The sequence below is a fragment of the Puma concolor genome, chromosome A1, assembly GCF_028749965.1.
Source record: "Puma concolor isolate L17-30 chromosome A1, mPumCon1.1.hap2, whole genome shotgun sequence".
NCBI lineage: Eukaryota > Metazoa > Chordata > Mammalia > Carnivora > Felidae > Puma > Puma concolor.
The window spans coordinates 43,846,704-43,872,078 of record NC_141667.1 but is presented as its reverse complement, the minus strand read 5'-3'; the positions used below and the strand labels follow the sequence as shown (position 1 = coordinate 43,872,078).

The window sequence follows — 25,375 nt, the reverse complement described above, 5'->3', positions numbered from 1 at the left end:
TTAAGGCAGTGACTGCCCATGGGGCAAAGAGTGATGTGACAGATGTTTTAGACAAGTCAGCGAGCCACCACTGTAACCTGAAATAAATGGAAATAGAAGAGTCAAGGATGACCCGCCCCCGCCCCCCCCCCCCCCCCCCAGGTCCCTGGGTTGGTCAGATGGGTGGAAGGGTGCTTTTCCTGACCGAGAATGATGGTTAGGGGAGGACAGTGAGGTTGGGATGCAGGGGTAGGAAAATGAGTCCAATGTGGGGGTTGGTAAGTTTAACCGGAAGACCTATGGAACTTCCCAGCCCAAAGGGAATTGGAGCTAAAGAAAGACCCCAAGACTTGGGAGTTGGCAATGAAGTGGCATTTGAAGCTCTGTGTGTGGAGTGAGATCCTGCATATAGAACACTAGTTCTTAAACGTCAGTATTTAAGTTCCTTCAGTGGGTCTACACAAGTTGGTGAGGCAAAGACCACCCTCCAAGAAACACTAATATGAGATGAAATGGTTTTCTAAGATTAGAAGAAGCTACCCTCCTCAGAGATCCTGAAGTCTTTGTATTCTCCCTAACATTTTATTATGAAAATTTTCTAACATACAGAAAGGTTGAATTTTACAGTGAGCAGTCACCTATCTACTAACCAGAACTACAATTAACATTTGGCCATATTTGCTTCAACACATACCTGTCTATTCATCAATCTGTTTTTTATGCATTTCAGAGTAGACTGAAAACAGCAGCATACTTCACCTTGAAGCACTTAAGCATTTATATAATGAACTTGAGTTCAATATTTGTAGATTTTCTAGGTAAAATTTATACAGATCGAAATGCACATATCTTGAATATGCTACTCAAGAATTTTGACATTGTATCCATCTATGTGACCCAAATCCCTGTCAAGATGTAGAACATTACCATCATTCCAGAAAAATGTCCCCTGTTCTCCCTAGTCAATACCCTGCCCCCATCAATCTCCAGAGGCAACTACTGTTCTGATTTTTTTCACCATAAATTAGTTTTACTTATTTTAGAACTTTACATAAATGGAATCATGCATTGTGAACTCCTTGTATTTGGCTTCTTAACAACATGATGTTTTGGAGGGTCATCCAGGATGTGTATAATTCCTTCTTATTGTTGAGTAGCATTCCACTGTATGATTATACCATCACCTTCCATTGTATGATTATACCATCACTTACCTATCAACTTTTTGCTATCATGAATTAAAGCTGCTTTGGATATCCTTGTATACTTTTTTTTTTTCTTGGTGAATATATGTTTTTATTTCTCTTGAAATAAATAGAGTGGACTTCCTGGATCACAATGCTGGTGCCCATTTAGTTTTAAAGGAAACCGTTGGAACTTTTCACAAGATGGTAGTACCATTTTACATTCCCACCAACAAGAGTTCCAGTTGCTCCAAAACATCACCAAAGTTTCATATAAAAAGTCTTTTGACTTTTAGCCATTCTGATGGGCATATTGTATTTCATTGTGGTTTCAGTTTGCATTTCCTTTTTAAGTAGTTGTTGGTTGTTTATATATCTTCTTTTGTGAAGTGTCTGTTCAAATATTTTGGCCATTCTTACTGGGTGTCTGTCTTTTTATTAACTAGTTATAGGAGTTTTTAAAATATATGTATGTTCTAGATGTTAGTCCTCTGTCAGATATATGTTTGCAAATACTTTCTTCACATCTGTGGCTTGCCTATTAACTTTCCTATTGGAAAGATGATAAGCAATTTTCTTGATGAGCAGAGATTTTTTATTTAATGAAGTCTCATTTATTGTCTAGCATACAAAAATATGTATTAGTTTGCCAAAGCTGCTGTAACAAAGTATTATCAAGTAGGTGGCTGAGCCAACAGAAATTTATTGTCTCACCTTTCTGGAGGTTAGACATCCAAGATCAAGGTGTTGGTAGAGTTGATTCTTTTTGAGGCTGTGAGAATGTGTTCCAGGCCCCTCTTCTAGCTTCTGGTGTTTTTTGGCAAGCTTTGGCATTTGTTGGCTTATGGAACTATCACCCCCTGTTTCTGCCTCCGTTTTCACATGGTTTTCTCCCTGTGTATACATCTACTGTTTCCAAATTTCCCCCTTTACATAAGGACACCGGTCAGATTGGATTCAAACCCACCCCACTGACTTCATTTCTTCTTTGTTGAAAAGCTTTTCCTTTGTTAGGTCTTTTACATTTCCGTATACATTCTAAGATCAGTTTGTTAATTTCTACAAAAACATAGGGCTATGATTGGGATTGTGTTGAATTTGTAGATCAATTTGAGAAGAATCAACATCTTTTTTTTTTTTTTCAACATTTATTTATTTTTGGGACAGAGACAGAGCATGAACGGGGGAGGGGCAGAGAGAGAGGGAGACACAGAATCGGAAACAGGCTCCAGGCTCTGAGCCATCAGCCCAGAGCCTGACGCGGGGCTCGAACTCACGGACCACGAGATCGTGACCTGGCTGAAGTCGGACACTCAACTGACTGCACCACCCAGGCGCCCCTGAGAAGAATCGACATCTTAACAGTACTGAGTCTTCCAGTGCAGAGTGCGGCACGTGTCCCCATCGCGTGAAGTCTGCTGTAAGTTCTCTCAGCAGTATTTTGCACCATCAGCGCACAGGTCTGATGTAATATTTGTTACATTTATCACTAAGAATTTTGCGATTTGTTCCTATTGCAGCTGGAATTTTAAAAAACATACTTTCTAATGATTTCAGCTAATATATAAAACTGAATGGGTTTTTGTATATCAACCCTGTATCCCGTGACCTTGCAAGTTCTAGTACTTGCTTTATAGATTCCTGTGATGATCTATGTAAGAATAATATCTGCAAATATAGACCAGTTTACTTATTTATTCCCAATCTTCATGCCTTTTATTTCTTTTTCTTTTTTTTTTTTTTTACTGAACTGGCTAGCACCTTGAGTAATATATTAAATAGAACTGGTGAGAGTGGACATCTGTATCTTGTTCCCAATACTGAAATACTTCAGCATGTTACCATTAAGTATGATATTAGATGTAGATTTTCTTTTGTAGCTGACTTTTATCAGACTGAAGAAGTTACCCTCCAAATTCTCTGAGAATTTTCACCGTAAACAGCTGTTGAATTTTGTCAGTCCTTTTTTTATGCCTCGTATGGTTTTCTCTTTCACTATGCTAGTGTGGTGAATTACATTGATTTTTAAATCTTTTAGATTAAGTTTATTTATTTATTTTGAGAGAACAAGCAAGCTGGGGAGGGGCAGAGAGAGAGGGAGAGAATCCTAAGCAGGTTCCGTGCTGCCAGAGTGGAGCCCAACACGGGGCTAGAACCCATGAACCATGAGATCATGACCCGAGCCAAAACCAATTAAGTCACTCAGGCGCCCTGACATTGATCAATTTTTAAATGTTAAAGCAACCTTGCATTTCTGGGATAGACCTAACTTCGTCATAATTTATTTCTTTTAAAAATTTATTTTATTTTTTCTACTCTTACTGAGATACAGTTGGCATTGTATTAGCTTAAGGTGAACAATGTGATTTGATACTTGTATTTATAGCAAAATAATTATCAAAGTCAGTCCAGTTTATATCCATCACCTCACATAGTTACATTTTTTCTTGTGATGAGAACTTTTAAGATCTATTCTCTTAACAACTTTCAAATATGCTATATAGTACCATTGACTATAATCGCCATGCTGTACATTACATCCTTAGAACTTAACTTGTAACAAGAAATTTGTACCTTTTGAGAAAGAATGAAAACTTGCCATTTGCAACAATGTAGATGGAACTGGAGGGTATTATGCTAAGTGAAGTAAGTCAGTCAGAGAAAGAGATATCCTATGTTTTTACTCATACGTGGAATTTGAGAAACTTAACTGAAGACCATGGGGGAAGGGAAGGGGAAAAAATAGTTTCAGAGAGGGAGGCAAGGCATGAGACTCTTAAGTACAGAGAACAAACCGAGGGCTGATGGGGGGAGGCGGGGTAGGGGTGCAGGGGAGGGGAAAATAGGGTGATGAGCATTGATTGAGGAGGGCACTTGTTGGAATGAGCACTGGGTGTTGTATATAAGCTATGAATCATGGGAATCTACTCCTGAAGCCAAGAGCACACTGTATACACTGTATGTTAGCTAACTTGACAATAAATTATATTTAAAAAAAAGAAAAAGAAATTTGTACCTTTTGACCACCATCACCATTTGAAGCCCTATGACCCAACATAGACATAATGTATCATAACATATATCTATATATGATATCTATCTATATATATCTATATATAGATAATCTATATATATCTATCTATATACTGTTTTTTGTGTTTATGTTCATGAGAAGTATTGGTCTTGAATTTTTTGTAATGTCTTTGTCAAGTTTCTTCTGGCCTTGTAAAACATGTTTGGAAATGTTACCTCTTCCTCTATATTTTGACAAAGTTTATGTAACATTGCTATTAGTTTTGTCTTAAAGATTTGATACACTTCACCAGTGAAACCATCTGGGTCTGGAGTTTTCTTTTGGGGATTTTTTTTCCTTTAGTTTTAAAACTTTATTTTGGAGTAACTTGAGATTTACCGAAAAGGTGCAAAGATGTACAGAGAGTTGTTATTCTTCACCTAGCTTCCCCTAATGTTAATGTCTTACATAGCCATGGTATCTTTGTCAAAACCAAGAAATAAACATTCGTATAGTACTATTAACTAGACTAAGTCTTTATCTGAATTTCACCATTTTTCCCTCTAATATCCTTTTTTCTGTTCCAGAATCCAACCCAGTCTACCACATTACAGAAAAGTACTGGTGAGCTATTTTGCAGCCTGTCTCTTGACTTGAATTTGTCTGATGTTTTGTCATGATTAGCCTGGGGTTATAGATCTGGGGGAAAATATCTCAAGGAGAAGTGCCCTTATCATGTTATATCATTGATGATGTTAACCTTGATTACTCGGTTAAGGTGATGTCTTCCAGGTTTCTCCTTTGTCAATTTACTGTTTTTCCCTACCTATGCTCTATTTTTTGGAAGCAAGTCAATAAGTCCAATCTATAATCAATAGGATGGGATTTACATTCCACCTCCTGAAGGACAGGTTTCTACATACATTATTTGGAAGTCTTTTGTGGGGAAGAAAGAAGACTTGTTTTTTCTCTCCCCATTTATTTATTTATTTATTCAATAATTTATTGTGGATGCATGGATATTTATTTTTTCTTTGAGTTTATAACTGTTTATTCTGTAGATTGTCTTTTCACCATCTTGATAGTGTCCTTTGATGCATGGAAGTTTTGAATTTTGTGTATTCATTTTATAAAGTGTTTCATAGTAGTTAAAAATAGTGAGTATTCTCTAATTTGGCAGTGCAGTATTCTACATTTTTATTTTATTGTACAAATTTCCTATATTCCCTACTCTGTCTGATAACCAATCAATAATTAAAAGAACTGTGTTAAATCTTCCACTATGGCTTTGGTTATATCCTTATGTAAGGATCCTCTTTATCACAATAATGCTCTTTGAAAGTCTCCTTGTCTGATGTCAATATGACTGGAACACATTTCTTTGAGGTAGTATTTAACTGGTTTATCCTTTTCCATTTTTTTACTACTGTGTCGTAGTTTTAGGAGTGCTGTTTGTGAAAAGCGTAGAGCTGGAATTACTTTTGACTTAAACTGTTATCTTTAAATTGGTGAATTTTACACATTTACATTTATTGTGATAACTGATATATTTGAATGTATTTATACTACCTTATTTCATGTCCCTTTAATTGCTGGTTTGTTTGTTTGTTTGTTTTTCATCTTTCCTGCTGTCTATTGAATTGATTTCTCTGCTCACCATTGCTTCTTAGACTCTATACTTTTATTCTGGATCCTTCCTAAAGCATGTTCTTTTGCTCTTTCAGAGGTTAGTGGGAAATTCTCTCACTACTTATTTGTCTAAAAATGAATTTGTTTTGCTCTCACCTCTTGAAGATGTTTTTCTATTATGGTTGTCATTTTATTTTTTTTTTTAATTTTTTTTTTCAACGTTTTATTTATTTTTGGGACAGAGAGAGACAGAGCATGAACGGGGGAGGGGCAGAGAGAGAGGGAGACACAGAATCGGAAACAGGCTCCAGGCTCCGAGCCATCAGCCCAGAGCCTGACGCGGGCTCGAACTCATGGACCGCGAGATCGTGACCTGGCTGAAGTCGGACGCTTAACCGACTGCGCCACCCAGGCGCCCCATGGTTGTCATTTTAAATACTCTTTTGTAGGTAACCTAGCTTTTGTGTTGGGTAATTTGTAGGCAATATCAACTTTTTTGAAATTTCTCTGTGACTTTGGAGTTCTGCAGTTTCACTACAATGTTCTTTAAAATTTTTTTTTAAGATTTTATTTTTAAGTAATCTCTACACCCAACATGGGGCTCAAATTCATGACCCTGAGATCAAGACTCATATACTCCACCAACTGAGCCAGCCATGTGCCCCTCACTGCAATGGTTCTTTTTTTTTTTTTTTTTTGAGAGAGAGAGAGTGGGGAGGGATAAAGGGAAAGAGAGAGAGAATCTTTTTTTTTTTTTTTTTTTTTTTTTTGGAGGGGGTCTTCCGGTAAAAACCGGAAAACCTGCTAGACAAATTCTAAAAGAGCTGTAACACTGAGAGAGAGAATCTTAAGCAGGCTCCATGCCCAGTGCAAAGCCCAACATAGGTTTCGATCCCATGATCATGAGATCATGACGTGAGCCAAAATTAAGAGTTGGATCCTTAATCGACTGGGCCACCCAGGTGCCCCATAATGGTTCTTAAGTGTGGATTTAATATCCTTTCTCATGATAGGGTGAGAATTGTGTGAATTTATGTCCTTTTATCAAATCTGAGAAAACCCCAGTCATTTTAAAACATTCTGGAATTCCTGTCAGTATTGTTGGACATTTTCATTTTATTCTCCATGTCTTTTAATTTCTCTCTCATACTTTCTAACTCTTTACCTCTCTATGAAGCATTATGGGCACATCTGGTTCACTAATTCTTCCTTCAGTACATCTGATCTACCATTGATTTGTCCATTAACTATTTTTTCTTTTTCTTTTAGAGAGAGAGAGACAGAATGAGTGAGGGAGAGGGGCAGAGAGAGAGAGAATCTCAAGCAGGCTCCATGCTCAGCACAGAGCCTGATATGGGGCTTGACCTCAACTGTGAGATGATGACCTGAACGGAAATCAAACGTCAGATGCTCAACCAACTGAGCTACCCACGCACCCTTGCCCATTACCTTTTTAAAAGGAGGGACTGTTTTGGTAAAACCTAACACATGTACAGAAAAAGTACATAAAACACAGACGTACAACTAAATATTCTAAAGTGAACACCTATGTAACAATCACCCAAATTGTAGCAGAAATTGCCCAGCTGTCCCCAGAATCATTTTATGTGTCCCTTTCTGATCACCACCCTCTCTTTCATCCCGAAGTTAACACCATCCTGACTTTTACATTAACACCTCCTTGCATCAGCAAACATCTATGTTTGTATCTTCCTTCCTTTGCATTTGCCATTTTGTTTCCAAGGTGCATCAGTCTCTGGATGTTACCTGTAGCTGCAGCTCACCTACCTTCACAGCTGCAGGATCTAATGGCTGCTTTCCCAACGTTGTGGCTATGCTCCGTCTGTGCCATTTCTATATCACTGTGCGATTTTATTTATGTAAGGAACAAAACAGCCAAAAGCACAGAATTTTATGTGAATGAGCAAAGAATAGGATTTTATATGAAGGGCTTCCTAGGCCCACAAATTACATGAAAGGCTAAATGGCCTGCTTTTTCAGGATCCAAATTTTACTTACTGTTGAATAAAGGTGCAAAATACAGAATAGTGCACATAGTATGATCCCATTAAAGACATATTTTTGTACCTATGCATCTATGTACGCATCCATGTTTACCGGTTCAAGTAATTCTAGAATTCTACAAGGTCCACACTGTTACCAGTGGTTACCTCTAGTATGTGGGAATCAGGCAGAATGCAGGAGGCTGGGAAAGTCTATCTGTGTGTGTGGGAGGAGCTATGTGGGCAAATCTTTTCACATTTTATTTATTTATTTATTTATTTATTTATTTATTTATTTATTTATTTAAAAAGCTTTCTTTCTTTCTCTTTCTTTCTTTCTTTCTTTCTCTTTCTTTCTTTCTTTCTTTCTTTCTTTCTTTCTTTCTTTCTTTCCTTCTTTCCTTCTTTCTTTCTTCCTTCCTTCTTCTTTCTTTCTTTCTTTCTTTCTTACCTTTCTTTTTTAAACAACATCAGTGAAAGTCATATTATCAGAAGAAGAAAGAGTGAGGATTTGCTTTTGGGAGCAGCCGGCTCCGCTAGGCTCTCCTCTCCTGGAGCTGGTGGTGGCCATCACCCTCCAGGACACAGCAGAGGCAGACACTTTAATGGTTGGTTTTCAGCTCGTGCAAACATGGCTTTAAACAGCAGCCCCCAAACTCAAGACAACACGTTAATTGCAGGCAAGTCTAATGGGCTGCTGGCCCCTTGAGAATGTGTGGGGTGAAGTAGAAGTCCAGAACAAAATGCAACCACTGTCCCATGCACCCTGGGAATTAGCTGGATTTCTCACCTTCTCATCTCCCCAAGAGAGGGAGTCAGGGAAGAGGCAGAAGGAGGCGGGGTGGCAGGGAGTTGGGGGGGGCGGTGAGGAGGTAATTCATGTCCAGAGGGAGCCCTGCAGTGATCAGAGGCTTTCTTTCAGGCTTAAGCTTTACCGATCCCAATGGTCTCTCGCAGACAACTTCTCAAGCTGCATCTGCTACAAGAACGTCTCTTCCAGTCAAGAGCAGGGGCTGCACGGAATCTAAGAATGACTGAGAGCTTCTTAGGTATGTGGCCATCACTGTGCTCGCAACAACCCTACACAGGGCTTCTGGTCTTGCCCTCATGTTACGGGGTTGGTGGGGGGGGGGGGGGTGGGGAGAGACAGGCCCACCAATGAGAAATGGCTTGTTCAAGTTCACACAGCTAACAGTAGCAGTTCATCTGGTCTGACTACCCAGCATGCACTTTTTACCTCTAAACCCTAAGGCGGGACACCATGCTTAGATGATTCCAGAGTGAGTGGGCTTGGCCTGGCCACCCAGTGGAGTGAAAAGGGAGAGCCACTAGAATTAGACAGATTCCCATTTTAGCTCTGTCCCTGAACAAGCCGCTTCTTTTGAGCCTGGATATCCACATCTGTAAAATGGGACCATACCTTTTCCTCAGGGTTGTACTGAAAATAAGAAATAGGACATGTGAAGAGTCTACTACCAGCCCAAGCACCGAGGCACCCAATAAAAAGCAGCCACCAGCACCATCGTCATCATTGTCCTTCCCATCATCACGTGAACTGAGAGGCACTCCTTTCTTTCCTTTTCCGAATGAGCTAGAGCACAGCCCTTGAACTACCCCTGCTGGAAACTAGGACATGATTTACCCTGAGGCTTGCTCAGGATGGGGAGCAGAAGGAGAAAAGAAAGAAGGAGTCCTTATAGGTGCCCCACATTGCACCCGTCTTAGAAGGTGGCCAGAGGCGTGCCCCTTCTTCCCATCCCCGTGGCCACCTGCCTAGTCCAGACCTTGTTCTCTGTAGGCTTCCTGGCTCCCGGCCTCAGTCCTCTCCAGTCTTTGCCCCACTTAGGAAGACCCATCACTCCCCAGCTTAAAAACTGCCCCCATCTCCTTAGCAGAGTGCGCCCCACGGTGGCCCTCACCCCTCCAACACAGCCCTCTCCTTTCTCCAGAACACCTCCACCTGTGCACAATTCCACACTTCGCACGTGCTGGTTTACTCGGCAGGAATGCCCTCCCCATCACTCCCTCTTCCCGTGACGGCTCTCACTCCTCCTCTGGGGTCCCACTCAAAGTCTCTGAGAAGCGGCCCAGAACCCCACCCCACACCCAGGGGTAGGGACCCCCTCCTCTGCCTCACGGCACTTTATTCCCCAGTTAGTGTGCTGTAGGGAAAATTAACACGATTTACTGCTTTCCAAAGCTGGCTTCCCTACTGTCCTCTCTTCCTCTAGGCCACAGCCTGGGCTTATTCACCACACACTCTCCCTGGGGCTGGCAGGGTGTCCAGTGCATAGTAGGTAAGTAGCAAATGTTTAGCACATGAATGAGGGCCAACTGCATCTCAATAAAAGGAAAAGCTTTCTAGTTATCAGAGTTATCCACAGGTAAACAGGTGCTAGTGAGCTCCCTGTCGCCGGAGGAGTGTAAGCTGGAGTACATGAGCAGGGAGGGGTGGTGGCATGGATGTGAATTCATTGGTGGCTTGGATTCCTAAAGACACAAACCATGGAAGAGTTTCACTGGAGTCTCCTGGGAGTGTTGGTTACTAATAGAGATTCCCCGACTCAGGAGATTCTGATGCTGCAAGTCTGGGGCAGGCCAGAAATCTGTGTTCAAAACATCGTCTCCGGGAAATTTGGAAACACACCCCACTTAGGGACTGTCCCCAAGTCTTGGCTCCAAGATGTCACCCGGACACCAAGATAAGGGAATTGAATATTCAGGCTGGGGCTACAGGTCCTCAGATTCGGGGAGGTTGCGGACCCAGCCCTGGGCCACTCTGTTGAAGCTGGGTCTGAGACGGAGGAGTTCTAAGCCACTGATGAGCTCCGGGACGAAGTGGGTGCCTGCCCTGGGAACAGTCTCCCCAACCAGGGGTCCTCCAAAGGGCACCGGGGTCCTGGGGAGAGAAGAGCAGCAGAAGAGGTGGGCTGTGTGGGAGAGGGATGGCAGAGCACTGACATGCGGGTCACGATGTGGGGCCCCCTCCGTGCCTCCGTTTCCCCACCTATACCAGGCTTTGTACTGTCTTTAACAGGTTTCTCTGGCTCTGCCCATTCCCCAGTCTCCTTGTGCGGATGGCTTGTTGCTTGGGAATGGGAATGAAATTTTCAAAGCTAGAATTGGCTGGTCCCAGACAAAACTCTAGGTACCCCTTAAGTATTAAGCTCCAGAAGCCAAAGGAGCTGGAATGGGGTTTTTCCTTGCCCTGCTCATCTCCCCTTAGAACAGGGGAGAATTAGAGAGGGAAGAGAGGATTAGAAAGAGCACTGAGAAGGGCCCCTGGTTGGCTCAGTTGGTTAAGCAACCGGCTCTTGATTTCAGCTCAGGTCATGATCTCATGGTTTGTGAGTTCGAGTCCCAACTGCCCGTGCAGAGCCTGCTTGGAGTTTATAAAGGAGACGCACCATTTGTCACCCATAAGACTGGTAAGAAGAAATAATTTGATAAGGGGGCAAAGTTGATGAGGTGGTGGGGGCAAAGTTTCACTTAGATACTGCTGGTTGGAGGGTAAATTGGTGCTGCTCCCTTGGAGGACAATTTGGCAGGATCTTTTTCACCTAAACATGTGCAAACTCTGTCAACCAGCAATCGCACCTGTGAGCATACGGCTTAGGAAAGCATGTGCACAGACAAACGGCTACAAGCAGTGATTGGTGACAAACCAGAAACAGCCCCTATGTCCACGGCAGAGAAATGGACAAGACAAATGTATATTCACATGGTGGAATACCATACAGCAGCTTAAAAGGCATGAAAAGATCTGTTTGTATTATGTAGGATAGATTTCAAAAGCATACTGCTGAGTCAAAAAGGCAAGCAAGTTACATGATGAAATACAAAGTATGAAAATGCCCACTATCCATAAAACAATCCCATCCCCTATCAGAATGTAGCTGCTGGTAGAAAATGATCTGAAAACACACACCAACCTGACAACGGTATTCCATTTGGGAAGGGAACTGGGATTGGAGGATGGTGAACAAAGGGCCCTCTCTTTATTTGTAGTGTGTGTGTGTGTGTGTGTGTCTTTATTTAAGAGAATATAAGTATGTTATTTTTAAACTTTTTTCATTTTAAGACAAGTTAAAAAGCATTGCTTGTGTAGTGTTTTCCTCGAAGCCCAGGACCAATGGGAATGGGGGAGTGTTTGCCCCCCGGGGGTAGAAAGGCAGACCGCAGGCCCCAGCCTGGGTTCCAGCCAGTATAGCATTTCTGCCCAGACCACCCCGGCTGTGGCGGCAACAGCCAGGCCCTGTGGGAACAGGCTGGGCAGTTTCCAAGCTGCACAGGCCTCACAATTCGGCCCTTGACTAGAAGCCCAGAGCCCTGGATCCTGAGCACAGCTTGGCCACCAACACTGCTGTTCCCCCCTTCTTAGCCTCAGTTGGCCCTTCTGTCTCAGACGGGGCCTGGGCTCAGGGCCCCCGAAGGTCCTCCTTCTGCTGATGGGAAGGTGCTTCAGCCTGTCATAGCTGCAGTGTGAGATAGATGGGGCTATGACTCGACTTGGCCAGCCTGGAAGCCGGTGCCCGGGACTGAATGTCTGCTGAGGGTTTTAAATAGCTGGGCAGGCAGGAGCTGAGGGCCCCCGGAGGAGGGAGAACGCAGTCTCGCCTGGCAGAAACCCCAGAACGTCTGCCAATGGCTCGTGGCTCACACGGTGCCTGTTGGGCACAATTCTTCCTGTAGGGGCCCTCCTGGCTATCAGCTGTTTGAGGGCAAGCACCTCCCTTCCGAGCAGTCTCTTTTCAGTGCTGGTCACCCCCAGTTGTCAGACTGTCTCCACATGTGGTCTGGGCCAGAAGAGCTGGACCTTGGCCTCCTCCGGTGGACCCTCCCCTTTCTCACTTTAATGCAGCCAAAGCCAGAAGAGCATTTTTCAGAAATAGCATCAGACCGAAGAAGCCGACTGCAGTTGAAATGCATCCCCCAGCCCAAGGCCTTCCTCCAGTGCCAGACTCCTGTCTTGACTCCTATGATTTGTCTTTGGGCCCCTAGGTCAGCACACTAAGTTTATCCCTTTCAGTTCTCCCTAATAGCTTTTCCAACCATCATTTCAGCCTGTAACTACTACTCCTAATACCAATAGCTACTGTTTATTGACAGCTTATTCCTTGCCAGAAACTTTGCCTATGACTTCTCATGCCAGCCTCACAACAAACTTATGAAGAGATTCTGTAATGATGCAGACGGGGAAATGGAGGCTCAGAGAAGTTAAGTCACTTGCCCAAGGTCACACAGCTAAGCAAGGAGTCTGCATTTAAGCCCACGTTGAGGCCCCATGCTCTGAATAGTACAAGCCACTCTTCTGTGGCTCTCACCTCTGCTGTCCAACGTCTCACTGCCATCCCCCACTCTGATAGAGCCTCAAGCCATTTCTAGACCTCTTCCAGACCATTGATGAACATGAGGAAAAGGCTGAGCTGATCTAGGAGTAATGAGATCCAGGGCCCCTACCTAGGGAGGATATCCATCAAAGGGGTGGCACCAGGAGTGTGGGAGAAGAAGACCCTGGGCTCTGGAGTCAGACTAACCCAGACTTGGATCCCAGCCCTGCTCCTTGCCTCATGACTGTGGGCAGGTTGTCGGTGTTCCTGAGTGGGTCTCTTCACTGGCGAAGTAGAAAACATTGAGGCACATCCCCACCCTGTTGTGTGCAGAAACCGAGATGTGTGGCACATTCACCCATTCACTCCCTGTACATTTACTGCGGACCTACTATGTGCTGAGGCAAGAGTTCTACCGAGTTCTAGCAAGAGCTCAATCAACGTGTAAGTGTTCAGATAGAGCTTGGCATGTCCAAGGGCTTGGGAAATGCAGCCACTACTGTGTTGTGCCAGGCACCTGCACCCCCTAGGGACCTCTCCCCAAGCTGCCCACCCATCCTTACTTGTTGAAATTTCGAAACTCGGCAGGGCTGGGGGTGTGACTTCTGCCATCGCTTTGGTAGTCCCGGTAGCTGATGAACTCCTGCCAAGGACAGCGGTAGCCCTTGGGGATGGCCGTGTGGTTGAACTTCTCCGGCGGGACGCCCTTCAGCGGCTGGGCATAGCCTGGAGGCGGAGCAGGGCGTGTGGGAGGCAGGCAGGCTGGGGCACCCGGGGGGCTTTTCTCCCTCTGCCCCCACGCCTGCCCACCTGGTGGATATGGTTGGGGGAGGGAAGTCTGGAGCTGGGATAGAGATGTGGGAGGGATGTAATGCCAAAGTTGCGCCAGCAAAGGGGACTGAGGCTTCCCCACCCCTGGAAGCAAGAAGGACCGGCATCTCGAGTCAGGGCGTAGACTCTGGCTGGCTTTGTGACCTTGGGTACGTTGCTGTGCCTCTCTGGGCTTGTGTTAGATCTGTGGAGGGGCGTGGGTGGTCAGGGAGGTGGACTAGACAGCCCTCTGGGTGCTGTCCCTGCCCCACCCTGGAGCACTGCCACGCTTGGGTCCCCCAGCCCTGGTCCCAGGACCCGGAGCTGAACTCACCTGGCGCCAGGGCGCTGGGGCTGCGGGGGCGCTCCGCAGGGAAGGCTGAGGGCTGGGCCACCTCGGGGCCCCCGGGCGTGGCCCGGAAGATGTGGAGCTCAGAGCTGCAGCTCTGCCCCTCGGGGCCGTTGGCAACCTGGGCACAGGAGCGGGCGCTCAGAGGCCGCAGACTGGCCCAAGCTGCCTGGCTCCTTCCCCCGAACTCCCCCATTTTCCCGGGGCTCCCTCCACGCTCACCTTCCCCTGGGCGTGAAGGGGGCCGGCCTCCGCTGTTCCCGCTGTTCCCGTCACCTTCCCCTTGGCGCTTCGGTCTACCAGCTGTGAGCACAAATAGACCACAGGGAGGCTCAGTGGGGCAAGGATCCAGGGTTGTCCCAACACCGAAAAAGGGAGGGGCGCATAATCTTAGTGCCCACATCCTTGGGATGCGGGGTAGGGGAGATGAGTTAATAGCGTAGAACGCTAAACTCGGTGCCAGGGACAGGGAGATGGGCTCTATATGTTAGATGCTATTCTAATATTGACCCTGGCCAGTCTGTTTCCTTGTCTGTGAGATGGAAGTACTGATGATGATAATATCAGCTCACAGGGCCCTATGAGCATGAAATGAGATGATACATGTGAAGTGCGTGGCTAGCGCTGTCTCAGGCACCTCGCGAAGGTAGGTGTTTTGTCGTCTTTACTCCTGTGCATCCTGCCACATCGTCCCCTCTCAGTCACCCCCTGTCTAGTCCAGAAATGGAGTGGCGTATGCGTGGAATGCCCCTGAGTGACTGAAACTACCTGTGGACTCTTTGAAGCCTGAGGATAAGCCGTTCTTGTCTCTACCAGCAGACCGTTTTCTGGCCTTTTCCTTCTTCTAGAGGCAGGAAGAGAAGGAGTTCTCTCTCTTAGGTTCTCTGTCCGTTCTCTCTCTCTGTGTTCTCTCTCTGAGGTCAAGCCCAAGTCTCATCTAAATCCTGCTCACTGCCAATTCAGCCCAGAGCACTTTTTGTAGGAGCCAGAGTGCCCTTCTCACCCCACAGCTCGCCCTGCCCGGTCCGCTCTCCGTTTTGCGTCTACGGAGAGGCGCCCTAAAGAGGTCACGCTTTTCTAGGATCACACGGCAAGTTAGGGGCTCCAGCCGATGGGAATGTCACAGCCTTTCCAGCTGGAGCTGGAGGGGCTCCCCGGGGGCCAGAGGTCTTCATCTGACTCGCTGCTTGGCTCTAGGCTTGGCTCTAGGCTAACCGGGCCTCAGTTCCCCGGTAAGCACGGTGGGGGCTAACTCACCGCCCTCTGGCTGGCTGGAAATTCAAAGGTGAACCTCTGTACCCGGCGCTGTCTCTTCTGGAAGAGGAGGGATCCTCTGTTGTTGCGTAGCGAGAGCTCCTCCATCATCAAGTCCTGGGGCACGCTCAGCTTCTTGCCCAGGTCCAGCAAAGGGACTGCTCAGAGAGGCCAGAGGGAGCTCTTACCACCAAACCCTCAGGGCACTCGGGGCTGCCAGCCTCCAAGTGACCTCCTCTGAGCAGCTCCAGTACCATGCCGCGGAATCTTAGCCCGCCTGGGGGGCAGAAATGAGCTCGCAGAGTTTAATGTGCATGTGTTTGACACTCAGTGAAACTGAGTTCCTCCAGATGTTCTCTGGCCATTTGTATTTTTTCCACGAATGTCCTCGACAGCTCTTTGCCCACAGTGGTGGGAGCTGTGAGACATGGTCAGATTGTAGATATCTCCTAACGGTAAGCCATGGGTGTGAGCCATGCGAGGGGAGGAGGGGGACTTTCTGGCCTGAGCCACTGGCAGGAAGGCACAGCCGCTCACTGAGGCGGGGAGGGCAGGAGGAGGGTGAGAGGGGGCAAGATCAGGAGTTCAGTGTTAGACGTCTGTTCTTTCAGTTTTAAAATAGCCCTTTATTATTATAAAAATAGCATATATGTGCATTGAAGAAAGTTAGGAAATACAGATATAAAAGGGAAAGAGAAAAATGCCATTTCTATCACCTGGAGATGTCCACTTTTAACACCTTAGTGTGTGTCCGTTCATATCTTTTTTTAAAGACTACCTATTCATGTATGAGTTTTCAGCCAAAATGAAGTCATAGTTATACAAGCTTTGTGACTTGGTTTTATCAGTTGAAGATCTTCACCTGTACACACATGAAAAGATACTCAGCCTCACTCATGATCAGGGGAACACAAATCAAAACCGTAATGAGATATCACCTCACACCTGTCAGGATGGCTCACATGAACAATCCAGGCAACAACAGATGTTGGCGAGGATGCGGAGAGAGAGGATCTCTTTTGCATTGTTAGTGGGAATGCAAGCTGGTGCAGCCACTCTGGAAAACAGTATGGAGGTTCCTCAAAAAACTAAAAATAGAACTACCCTACGACCCAGCAATTGCGCTACTAGGCATTTATCCAAAGGATACAAAAATGCTGATTCGAAGGGGCACATGCACCCCCATGTTTATAGCAGCACTCTCGACAATAGCCAAAGTATGGAAAGAGTCCTAATGTCCATCAACTAATGAATGGACAAAGAAGATGTGGTATATTGGAATACAATGAAATATTGCTCAGTGATCAAAAAGAAAGAAATCTTGCCATTTGCAACGGTGTGGATGGAACTAGAATGTATTATGCTAAACGAAATAGGTCAGAGGGAGATAAATATCATGATTTCACTCATATGTGGAATTTAAGAAGCACAACAGATGAGCATAGGGGAAGGGAAGCAAACATAAGATAAAAACAGAGAGGGAGGGGCGCCTGGGTAGCTCAGTTGGTTAAGCATCCGACTTCGGCTCAGGTCATGATCTCGCAGTCCGTGAGTTCAAGCCCCGCGTCGGGCTCTGTGCTGACAGCTCGGAGCCTAGAGCCTGTCTCAGATTCTGTGACTCGCTCTCTCTCTGACCCTCCCCGCTTCATGCTCTGTCTCTCTCTGTCTCAAAAGTAAATAAATATTAAAAAAAAAAATTTTTTTTTAATTAAAAAAAAAAAAAACCAGAGAGGGAGGCAAACCATAAGAGACCCTTAAATACAGAGAACAAACTGAAGTTGCAGGAGGGGAGGGGGGAGGGGGATGGCTTAAATGGGTGATGGACATTAAGGAGGGCACTTTTTGGGGTTAGCATTGGGTGTCACATGTTAGAGATGAGTCACTGGGTTCTACTCCCGAAACCAAGACTGTATGTTAACTAACTTGAATTTAAATAATAGTAAGAGATCGTCACCTGTGCGAGTGAACACATTTTTATTTCATACAATCCCTAATCCATATTTAAATCCCCTTAATTGCCTGCAGAATTGGGCATATAAGGTTTGAAGAACCTCGACGACACCCAAACGGAGAAGCCGAGGAGGGCACTAGATATGTGAGCCTAGTGCTCACGGGACAAACTGACCTGAGATACACATTGGGGCATCGTGGGCCTACAAACGGTGTTTGTCATTGTCTTTGTTGTTTGATGAAGACTATTACATTTACTTCTTTTCTCAAAGTTAGGACGAGTCGTTGTAGCCATGGAAAGGGTTTCCAGGCTCTCCTGGAAGAGGAGTTTCAGAGCCCAACACATACTGTTACACACTTCCCAACAAGGGAAGGCTTTTGGAGGCAAGGAGTGACAGAGTGGTGAGGGCACTGACAGGAAAGGGATACGGGGGGGACAGCGTGGCCAGAGTTGTCCATCTCTAAAATCCGATACACAGAGGTTCGTGTTCCAGCTCTATAAACGGTATGTAGAGCCGGAAGGCTGGATGAGATCACTGGGGATGTGAGAATGGGTAAAAAGATCCCAAGCCTGAGTTCCAGGCCTGCCGCATTCAGACGGAGGAGGTGAGGAACCAGCCACGGAGCCTGGGAAGGGGAGCCCGGTGAAGCAGGAGGAAATCCAGAGTGTGGGGCCCTGGAAACCAAGTGATGAAAGTGTTTCGGGGAAGATGGGTTGATCACGAAGCCACATGCTTCTGCTCAGTGAGGAGGAGGAAGGCCGAATACTGGCCGTCCTCTTTACTGTCATGGGGTTATTATTGGTCACCCTCACAAGAGTAGTTTCCATGGAGTATTTGGGCGTGAAAACCTTATTGGAAAGTGTTACGAGAAAATGGACAGGGGAACATTTTAGCCACACCACGAGCAAGCAATGAACCAAATCTAGGATGTGGGACATTTTATAGGGCAGCTGGCCTGGGTTCCTCAAAGGAGTGAATGACATGGAAAAAAAAAAGAAGACAGGGCCGGAAGGGCGGGGGGTAGGGTGTAGATTAAAAGAGATTTAAGAGACGCAGCTACCAAATAAACAGTGGTCCTTCTTTGGATGCTCATTAAAACAAACTAGAAAACTGAAGAAAGTTGATGGTGGCACTGGTTATCAAGCCAAAGTTGCTAACAACTTGAGAGAGAGAGACAGAGAGAGAGGGAGAATCTCAAGCAGGCTCTACACTCAGGCCAATGTGGGGCTCAATCCCACCACCCTGGGATCATGACCTGAGCTGAAGTCAAGAGTCAGACGCTCAACTAAGGCACCCAGACCCCCCTCTTTTCATTATTTTGGATGCCTCCTGAAGTATTGGGGGATGAAATGACAGGCTCTTTGGGTTTTGCTTTGGACTCCAGGGATGAAAGGAGGGCCATGGGGATTTGCACTCTCTATTTTTGTGTGTTTGGAAATGAGCTTAATAAAATGTTGAAGACAGCGAGCGAGGAGGGGAGAAAGTATAGACAACAACGTTGAGGAGTTATGCTCTACAGGACCTGAGGCATCTGTAGAGTCAAGAGGTGTTTGTTTTTAAGAGGGAGAGGTAAAAGCATGCTTTTTGGCTGATGGGAAATTTTGACAATGCAGTAGAGAGAGGGCAGAATGGAAGAATGACCTTGGGCAGGAGAGAGGGGCAGGGAGGGTATCTGGTGCCCAACTGGAAGGGGTAGCTTCTTACACGTGCACGGAGAGGTCAGCCACCACGTGGGCAAGAAAAACAGGGAACGCCAAACAGAGGTTCCCTTTTGGTTCCATAATTCTCAGTGCAATAGGAAGCAAGGTCATCAGCTGGGAACGAGGATAGGGGAGGAGGAGGCATTGAGAGTTTGGGGAGAGAGGTTGCCAACGTTGTGTAAGAGAATAGTACGGGACGGGGAGACAGGCCTGATGTGGCCACCAGGCGGCATCGAGGCCCAGGCAGGTGCTGTGATTCATTCCACTCGATGGGATCCAAACAGCCTTTTTAAAAAAGGAGGCTGATGATTTTTTTCATTCTTTCAGCAAATAAAGAGAGCGCACCTCTTACATGTTAGGAACGGAAAGAGATCCATTGTAGGGTAAGAGGGGGAAAAAAGCAAGTTTCAGAAGAATCTGTATTCTAGGATTGCACTCATATTTTAAAAAATAAGTACTATCTGTTTATGCACACATTGAAAAATCTGCATGGAGACGTGCCAAATATTAGTAGTGACTACATACAGGACATAGGAAGAGGAGGGCTGGAAATCACACTAATTTTTAACGAGAAAAGGTATTGCATACTTAAAAGCATGAAAGACTATTTATACCGAAATATATAATAAAAAGTCCCCTGGCATCATCATACTGTCAAATATTATCCAGATGAATTGACCTCGACAGTAAAAAAAAAAAAAAAAAGTTACAGATAAAATCTATTTAAGGAAACAATTCTATTTCTAGGCTTTCATTCTTAGGGAGAAAAGTTGAATAAGCATGCCTGAAGTTATGTATACAAGGATGTTTACGGCAGTGAGGGTTCAGATTGTGAAAACCGGGCAGCAGTGTTGTGGGGGTGCTGCCCAGATGTCCTTTATCAGTGGCTCCGTGTCACAACTGGCCCCTTCTGCAGCGAGCTGCCTGGCTGAGCAGAAGTGCTCACGGCCCCCTCGCTGAAGGCAGGGTGAATTCTGTGGACTCTGGGGGCCTGGAGCCCCCACAAGGTCAGACTGAACCTGGGCTACAGATGAGCCCATATCCTGGCTTAGCAATTTCCCCCACCCTCTCCCACTCCCGTCATTTCCCTCCTCCTGAGAGTCCAACCTCAGTAAGTCACTTGCTTGACAATCTTCAACTCTGTTCCTAAGGGTCCAACCTGAGATGAGCCTTCACGACTGCCAGTAAGGTGTGTGTGTATCAATATGCTGAATATATTACGTGCTGGGGGAGCAGGGGGAGGGGGTGAAGAGAGAAATCATAGCAGGAGGGAAAGAAGTCTCTGGTACGCTGCTAGTGGAAAAAAAAAAGCAAGCTAAAGAACCCAGCATATAGTACTTAGCCCACATGTATTTGCGTTTATATAAATACGTTTGTATATGAACGGAAAATGGATTTACACAATTATGCTAACAGTGGTTATCTCCAGATGGTCCCATTACGAGGAACTTTCACTTTCAAAGTCATTCATGTCTGTTTTGTCTGAATGTCTTATAAAATGGATGTATTATTTGTACAACCATGTAGTAAGGAAGAGGGCTCTGGAGACAGAGATCTGGAGTGAAATCTCAGCTCTATTGACTGCTACATCCATGATCACCTAGCTCCTCTGAACCTCGGTTTTCTCATCTACAAAACAGGGACAATAATATCTAACTTACAGAGTTGTTGTTTATGTGTATAACATAGAGCATAAAAGCCCTTAGCACTGGATCTGATGCAGAGTAAGTACATAATAATGGTAAGTGTTTTCATTATCATCACCTTACAGGGCTGTCTTCTGATGGTGAGACTATGAGATTTTTTTTTTTTCTTTCTACTTTTCTTTAGTTTCAGAATTGTCTTGCGTTAATACCCTAGCGATAGTCAACAACGTATACATTTCCAGTCTGGCATAAATGATATGTGTCCACATTTGGGGGGGGGGCGCAACTAATTACTTAGACAAAGGGAAAGATAAAGCATTGCCTGGTTCTTCTAGTTAGAGCATCAACACCTCACCAAGTTGGCATATTTTAGCACTTGAAATCATGAGGTTAAAAAAAAGAAAAACTTGATGCCAACAAAAGGAGGCAAGAACACACAAAACAGGTTAGGACCACTCACATATAAAGTCATACGACATGGTTAGGGGAGCCTGGGTGGCTCAGTTGGTTAAGCGTTTGACTTCAGCTCAGGTCATGATCTCACAGTTTGTGAGTTCGAGCCCCATGGCGGGCTCTGTGCTGACAGCTCCGAGCCTGGAACCTACTTCGGATGCTGTGTCTCCCTCCGTCTGCCCCTCCCCTGCTTGCGCTCTGTCTCCCTGTGTCTCTCAAAAATAAGTAGAACGTTAAAAAAAAAAGTCATTCGACATGATTAAATACTTCTTAGAACCCTGCATGGGGCAAAACCGCAGTGGTGTCCATTGATGAGGGTTTACCGGAGCTCGGTTCACTGTCCACGTGCACCAGGACACTTGCCTGAAAGGTGAATGTGTGGCCCCCCTCCAGGTCCGCTGAATCAGAATCCCTGGGGGAAGGGGCTGGGACTCTGTATTTTGAACCCACAACACCACTTCACTATCATTCACACTAAAGCCTGAGAGCTAGGACTTGGCTGAATTCATTTTTTTAAATACTTGAAATGCCCTGACGTAGGCCAAATGAACAGACTCCAGAATTACGCAGAGAGTTCCAGAAGGGGTCTTCTATGGTGACACACATGTGTTTTAGATGATTTCTTCATTGGGTGAGCTGGCTTTTAAGTGAAATGGTCTGAGTCACCCTGGGGAGCCTGCTCTTGCCAGCCTGCCTTACTCTCCCCGCCACCTTGTCTCTTGCCACAGGGGCTCGGCGAGACCCACAGTTACAGGAAGCAAGGGCAAGTGTACGGGGAGCTTGGGGCCACGGTTAGGCTGCATCTGGGACCAGCGCCCTCAGTGCTCAACTTGGGGCTGAGGTAAGGACTTAGTTGGGCCCAGGGCCCAGTCTAGGGCATTCAGTCTCAGCTCCTGGGTGTGTGGGTGTCAGGGCAAGGCCCCTCCCAATGCTTCGGGAAACTTCCCAGCCCAAGTGGCAGATTCCACAGGCACTCCCTCAGGGCTGGCCTGGAACTCACACCTGTTTGCCCGGGCCTCGGGCCAATAGGCCTGCGTGGCTGCACTTTGGGACCAGGAAAGGATGGGGTCGGAGGAACCCACAAGGGCTGAGTCCACCTTACCTGGTTCAGTGAGGTCCCCCATGGCAGCCATCACGGACCCCTTCTGCTCCTTAGGGATCATCCTGTGGAAGAGAGATGCCTGCAAATGGGCCAGCCCTCCTCCATCCACCCCCAGACCTCCTCTTAGTCCCTGCCAGACCTCCTCTCTGTCCCTGGTCCACCCAGCCTCAGCCCTGAACCGCCTTGGTCCACCCTAGTCTCAAGGAAGGGCTGTCTGAGCTGGAAAGGGCTTTGGGGCCTCTGGGTACAGAGGAGGAGACTGAGGTCCAGGGAAGGCAAGGGAGGTGTGAGAGGCCACACAATGTGCTTCACAGGTTGTCAGGGAGGCACTCTTTCTTTAGGGGCTGATCTCTGGGACATGAGGGGTAGGGGAGGTGGGGGTCTCAGACGACTGTCATCCACTCAGATGAGCTTCTAATCAGAGGCTGAAAGAAGATGGAAGTTTAAGTCAGGGAGAGGGGGGTATGGATGGGTTGTCAGTCTGGGGTCTACAAGGCTGGTCCTGTCCTTTTATCCCCAATACTTGGCTTGGAGGCTTGAGGGCACAGGCTGGTCCAAGGAAGCTGAGAGACCCATCGCCCCCCTTCCCTATGCCCCCTCCCTCAGCTGACTTATAGGGGGCTCTCTTCTGCCTCACCCCTTCTCTCTTTCCTCCTCCATCCCCCCCCCCCATTTGCATCTCATGGCACTTTCCAGGGATCTTGGAGGAGATTTACAAACAAAAAGAGATCTAGAGCCCCAGAGGATCCTTGCAGGCTCCAAGTCCAGATTCCCTGATTTGCCCCCAGGAGAGAAGGCAGAGCCCTTGAGGCTCCTGACAGACTACCCACCCTTGTGCTTTGCTTCCAGGTTTTTCTACACTCCTTCCTTTGGAAAAAAGTCTGCCTCTATCTATACCCCACACCCACACATGGCCCCTGGTCGGTGGGCACTGAACTGGGCAACCTGGAGTCCAATCCGTGCCCCTGACTTCCTCTGTAACTGTGTGCAGGTAGCTCTCCAACTCTGTGCCTCAGTTCCTCTTATGTGCCCTTATTACATAAGGAGGGTGAGCTAGATCATGGGATCCACACATAGACTTTGGGGCATCCACAACCCCCTGCCCGCCCCACAAACTGTATCAGACATGAGCATGTCTACAGGCTTTTGGGGGGAGGGCCATGAGTTAGGGGAGAGTGCTCTGACCGTGACCACTCAGGAGTCTACAGTGCACGGGTCTGTTTCTTGATAAACACCCCCCTTACAGACAGGCACGGACATTGGGAAGGGCTCTCATCTTACAGACACGGACGCTGCTCCCTTCCACAGCCTAAAGATCTTGAAATGCTGTGCAGAGCCATCACCAATGCCCAACTCGAATCCCAGCCACCCCTCCTCATTCAACCTAAAGTGGCCTAGAGCTTAGAATCCCTCTGCTCCCAACTCAGGCACTAAGCTTCCTTGAGGCCCCCCGTTCCCCAGCCCCTCCGCAGGGCCCTTCCTCTGCTTGGGGGCTGGGGCTCATGCTCTCTACCTACGCCCCGAAGCTCCTCGAGCTCCCCTAAGATCCTGGTACCTGAGAGATGGAACCGAAGTGTGCAGGAGGGAGGGTCAGACCCTCAAGATTAGCACCTCTGTCGGGAAGCTGAGAGCTGAGTAGTCATGTAGGTGTTAGTGGTCCTCAGTCCAGTCCGAACCGGGTGTGCCCTTGCAGCCGGCTCTGGCCTCAGCTGAGAAGAATCAAGAATCGTTCCTGCCTTGTCGTGGCTCACAGCCTTATTTCGGGCTGCAACAGGATCCAGGGACAGATGCTAAAAGCACCAGGCCCCAGGGAAGACAGGTGCCCCGGCAGCAGGCCCTTACAGACAGAAGGGCTTGCACACACACACACACACACACACATATGCACACACCAAAGTCACCTGGAAATGCTGAGAGTCAGTTGCCAGTCACTTGAGCTTGCTAATTGTATCCTTAGTGCCTAGAATGGAGCCTGATAGGAATTCAATAGATATTTGTTGAATGAATGAATGGATGGATGGATCCTTGAATGAATGAATTCTCCCCTGGTATCTTTGCTTGACTTGTTCATTTCTTCTTTCCTTTTTTCTTTCCTGCCTTTCTTTCCTCCTTCTGCTCCCTCCCTCCCTTCTCTCCCTCCCTCCACCTTCTCACATTCTCTAAGTCTCTCTCTATGGAGTGCAGATAAATATGGCAGGGCTCTGTCCTCAAGGAGCTCAGCCAGGCCCAAGTCAGACCCGTAAACAAGCCTTTGCGCTGCATGATGGGAAGTGCTCTGGGAGTACCCAGGGGAGGGTGCCACCAGCTTGGCCTGGGGGTGGAGGGGTGGGGAAGGCACTTCCCGGAGGAGACATTTGATCTGGGCCTGGAAGGCCAGTGGGAGTTCAGTGGGCCGAGGGGCACGGGCATTGCAGGCGGAGGCCACACTGTGTATAACAGTGTCAGGGGTCCTCAAGCAGAGCCAGAACTTACCCCCAGCGTTGAGAGATGGGTAGGGTGGGGCTGAGAGATGAGGCGGACAGGTGGGCCAGATCACAGCAGGCTTTTCAAAAGGAAGATGTGCTTTATAAAGGGCTGTTGAAGAATTTGAAGCAGCGGAATGCCACGGTCAGATTGGCATTTTCCAAATATATCTCTGGCTGCCAGGTGGGCAGGGGGCCAGACTGGAGGCGGGAAGATTTTGCTGTGCTCAGGTGGGAGATGGGGAGGCTGCACAGGGGTAGGAATAGAGCCCACGGAGAGGAGAAGGACCTGAGGGGTATCTGGGGAATCATCAGGTCCTGCTAAGAGGCTGGATGTGGGGAGCGAGGGAAACACCACTCTGGCTTGAGTGACTCGGAAAGGTAAAAGGGGAACAGATTGGGGTGGGGACAGATGCTCAGCTCAGTTTGGGATAAACTTGATTTGAGGTGTCAGGAATGGGAATCACCAGGAGGAGACTGCACCCAGGAGGGGCTCCAGCTGAAGATAA

General features: G+C 46.8%; 1 protein-coding gene and 1 non-coding gene across 4 annotated transcripts; both read right to left on the bottom strand.

Annotated features, from left to right (window-relative positions):
- Positions 1–539: 539 nt before the first annotated feature.
- On the bottom strand, positions 540–24,574 carry MYOZ3 (myozenin 3). 3 transcript variants are annotated; one of them, XM_086684164.1, is made up of 8 exons: positions 24,306–24,574; positions 23,960–24,113; positions 22,405–22,466; positions 15,555–15,709; positions 14,520–14,600; positions 14,283–14,418; positions 13,702–13,864; positions 540–1,713 (listed from the first exon to the last, which is right to left on the bottom strand). In XM_086684164.1, exons 3-8 carry the CDS (start codon positions 22,463–22,465, stop codon positions 1,647–1,649), a joined length of 663 nt encoding a protein of 220 aa, XP_086540290.1. In that variant the 5' UTR covers position 22,466; positions 23,960–24,113; positions 24,306–24,574; the 3' UTR covers positions 540–1,646. The 3 variants fall into 3 exon arrangements, with proteins under 3 accessions (XP_086540290.1, XP_086539723.1, XP_086539295.1); XM_086683597.1 differs by lacking the exon at positions 540–1,713 and adding an exon at positions 7,716–8,703 and having other exon boundaries at positions 24,306–24,573; XM_086683169.1 differs by lacking the exon at positions 540–1,713 and adding an exon at positions 7,794–10,707 and having other exon boundaries at positions 24,306–24,570.
- Positions 6,579–6,640, bottom strand: LOC147584132 (U7 small nuclear RNA). The gene has a single exon (XR_015241519.1). It is a non-coding gene; the product is annotated as a U7 small nuclear RNA (small nuclear RNA).
- Positions 24,575–25,375: the final 801 nt, after the last annotated feature.

Coding starts and splice junctions, on each gene's coding strand:
- MYOZ3 (XM_086683169.1), bottom strand. CDS start 22,465: ATGATCCCTAAGGAGCAGAAGGGGTCCGTGATGGCTGCCATGGGGGAC. Junction 14,419..14,519: donor CCCTTCACGCCCAGGGGAAG/GTGAGCGTGGAG, acceptor TCCTGTGCCCAG/GTTGCCAACGGCCCCGAGGG. Junction 13,865..14,282: donor CCCCAGCGCCCTGGCGCCAG/GTGAGTTCAGCT, acceptor CTCCGCCTCCAG/GCTATGCCCAGCCGCTGAAG.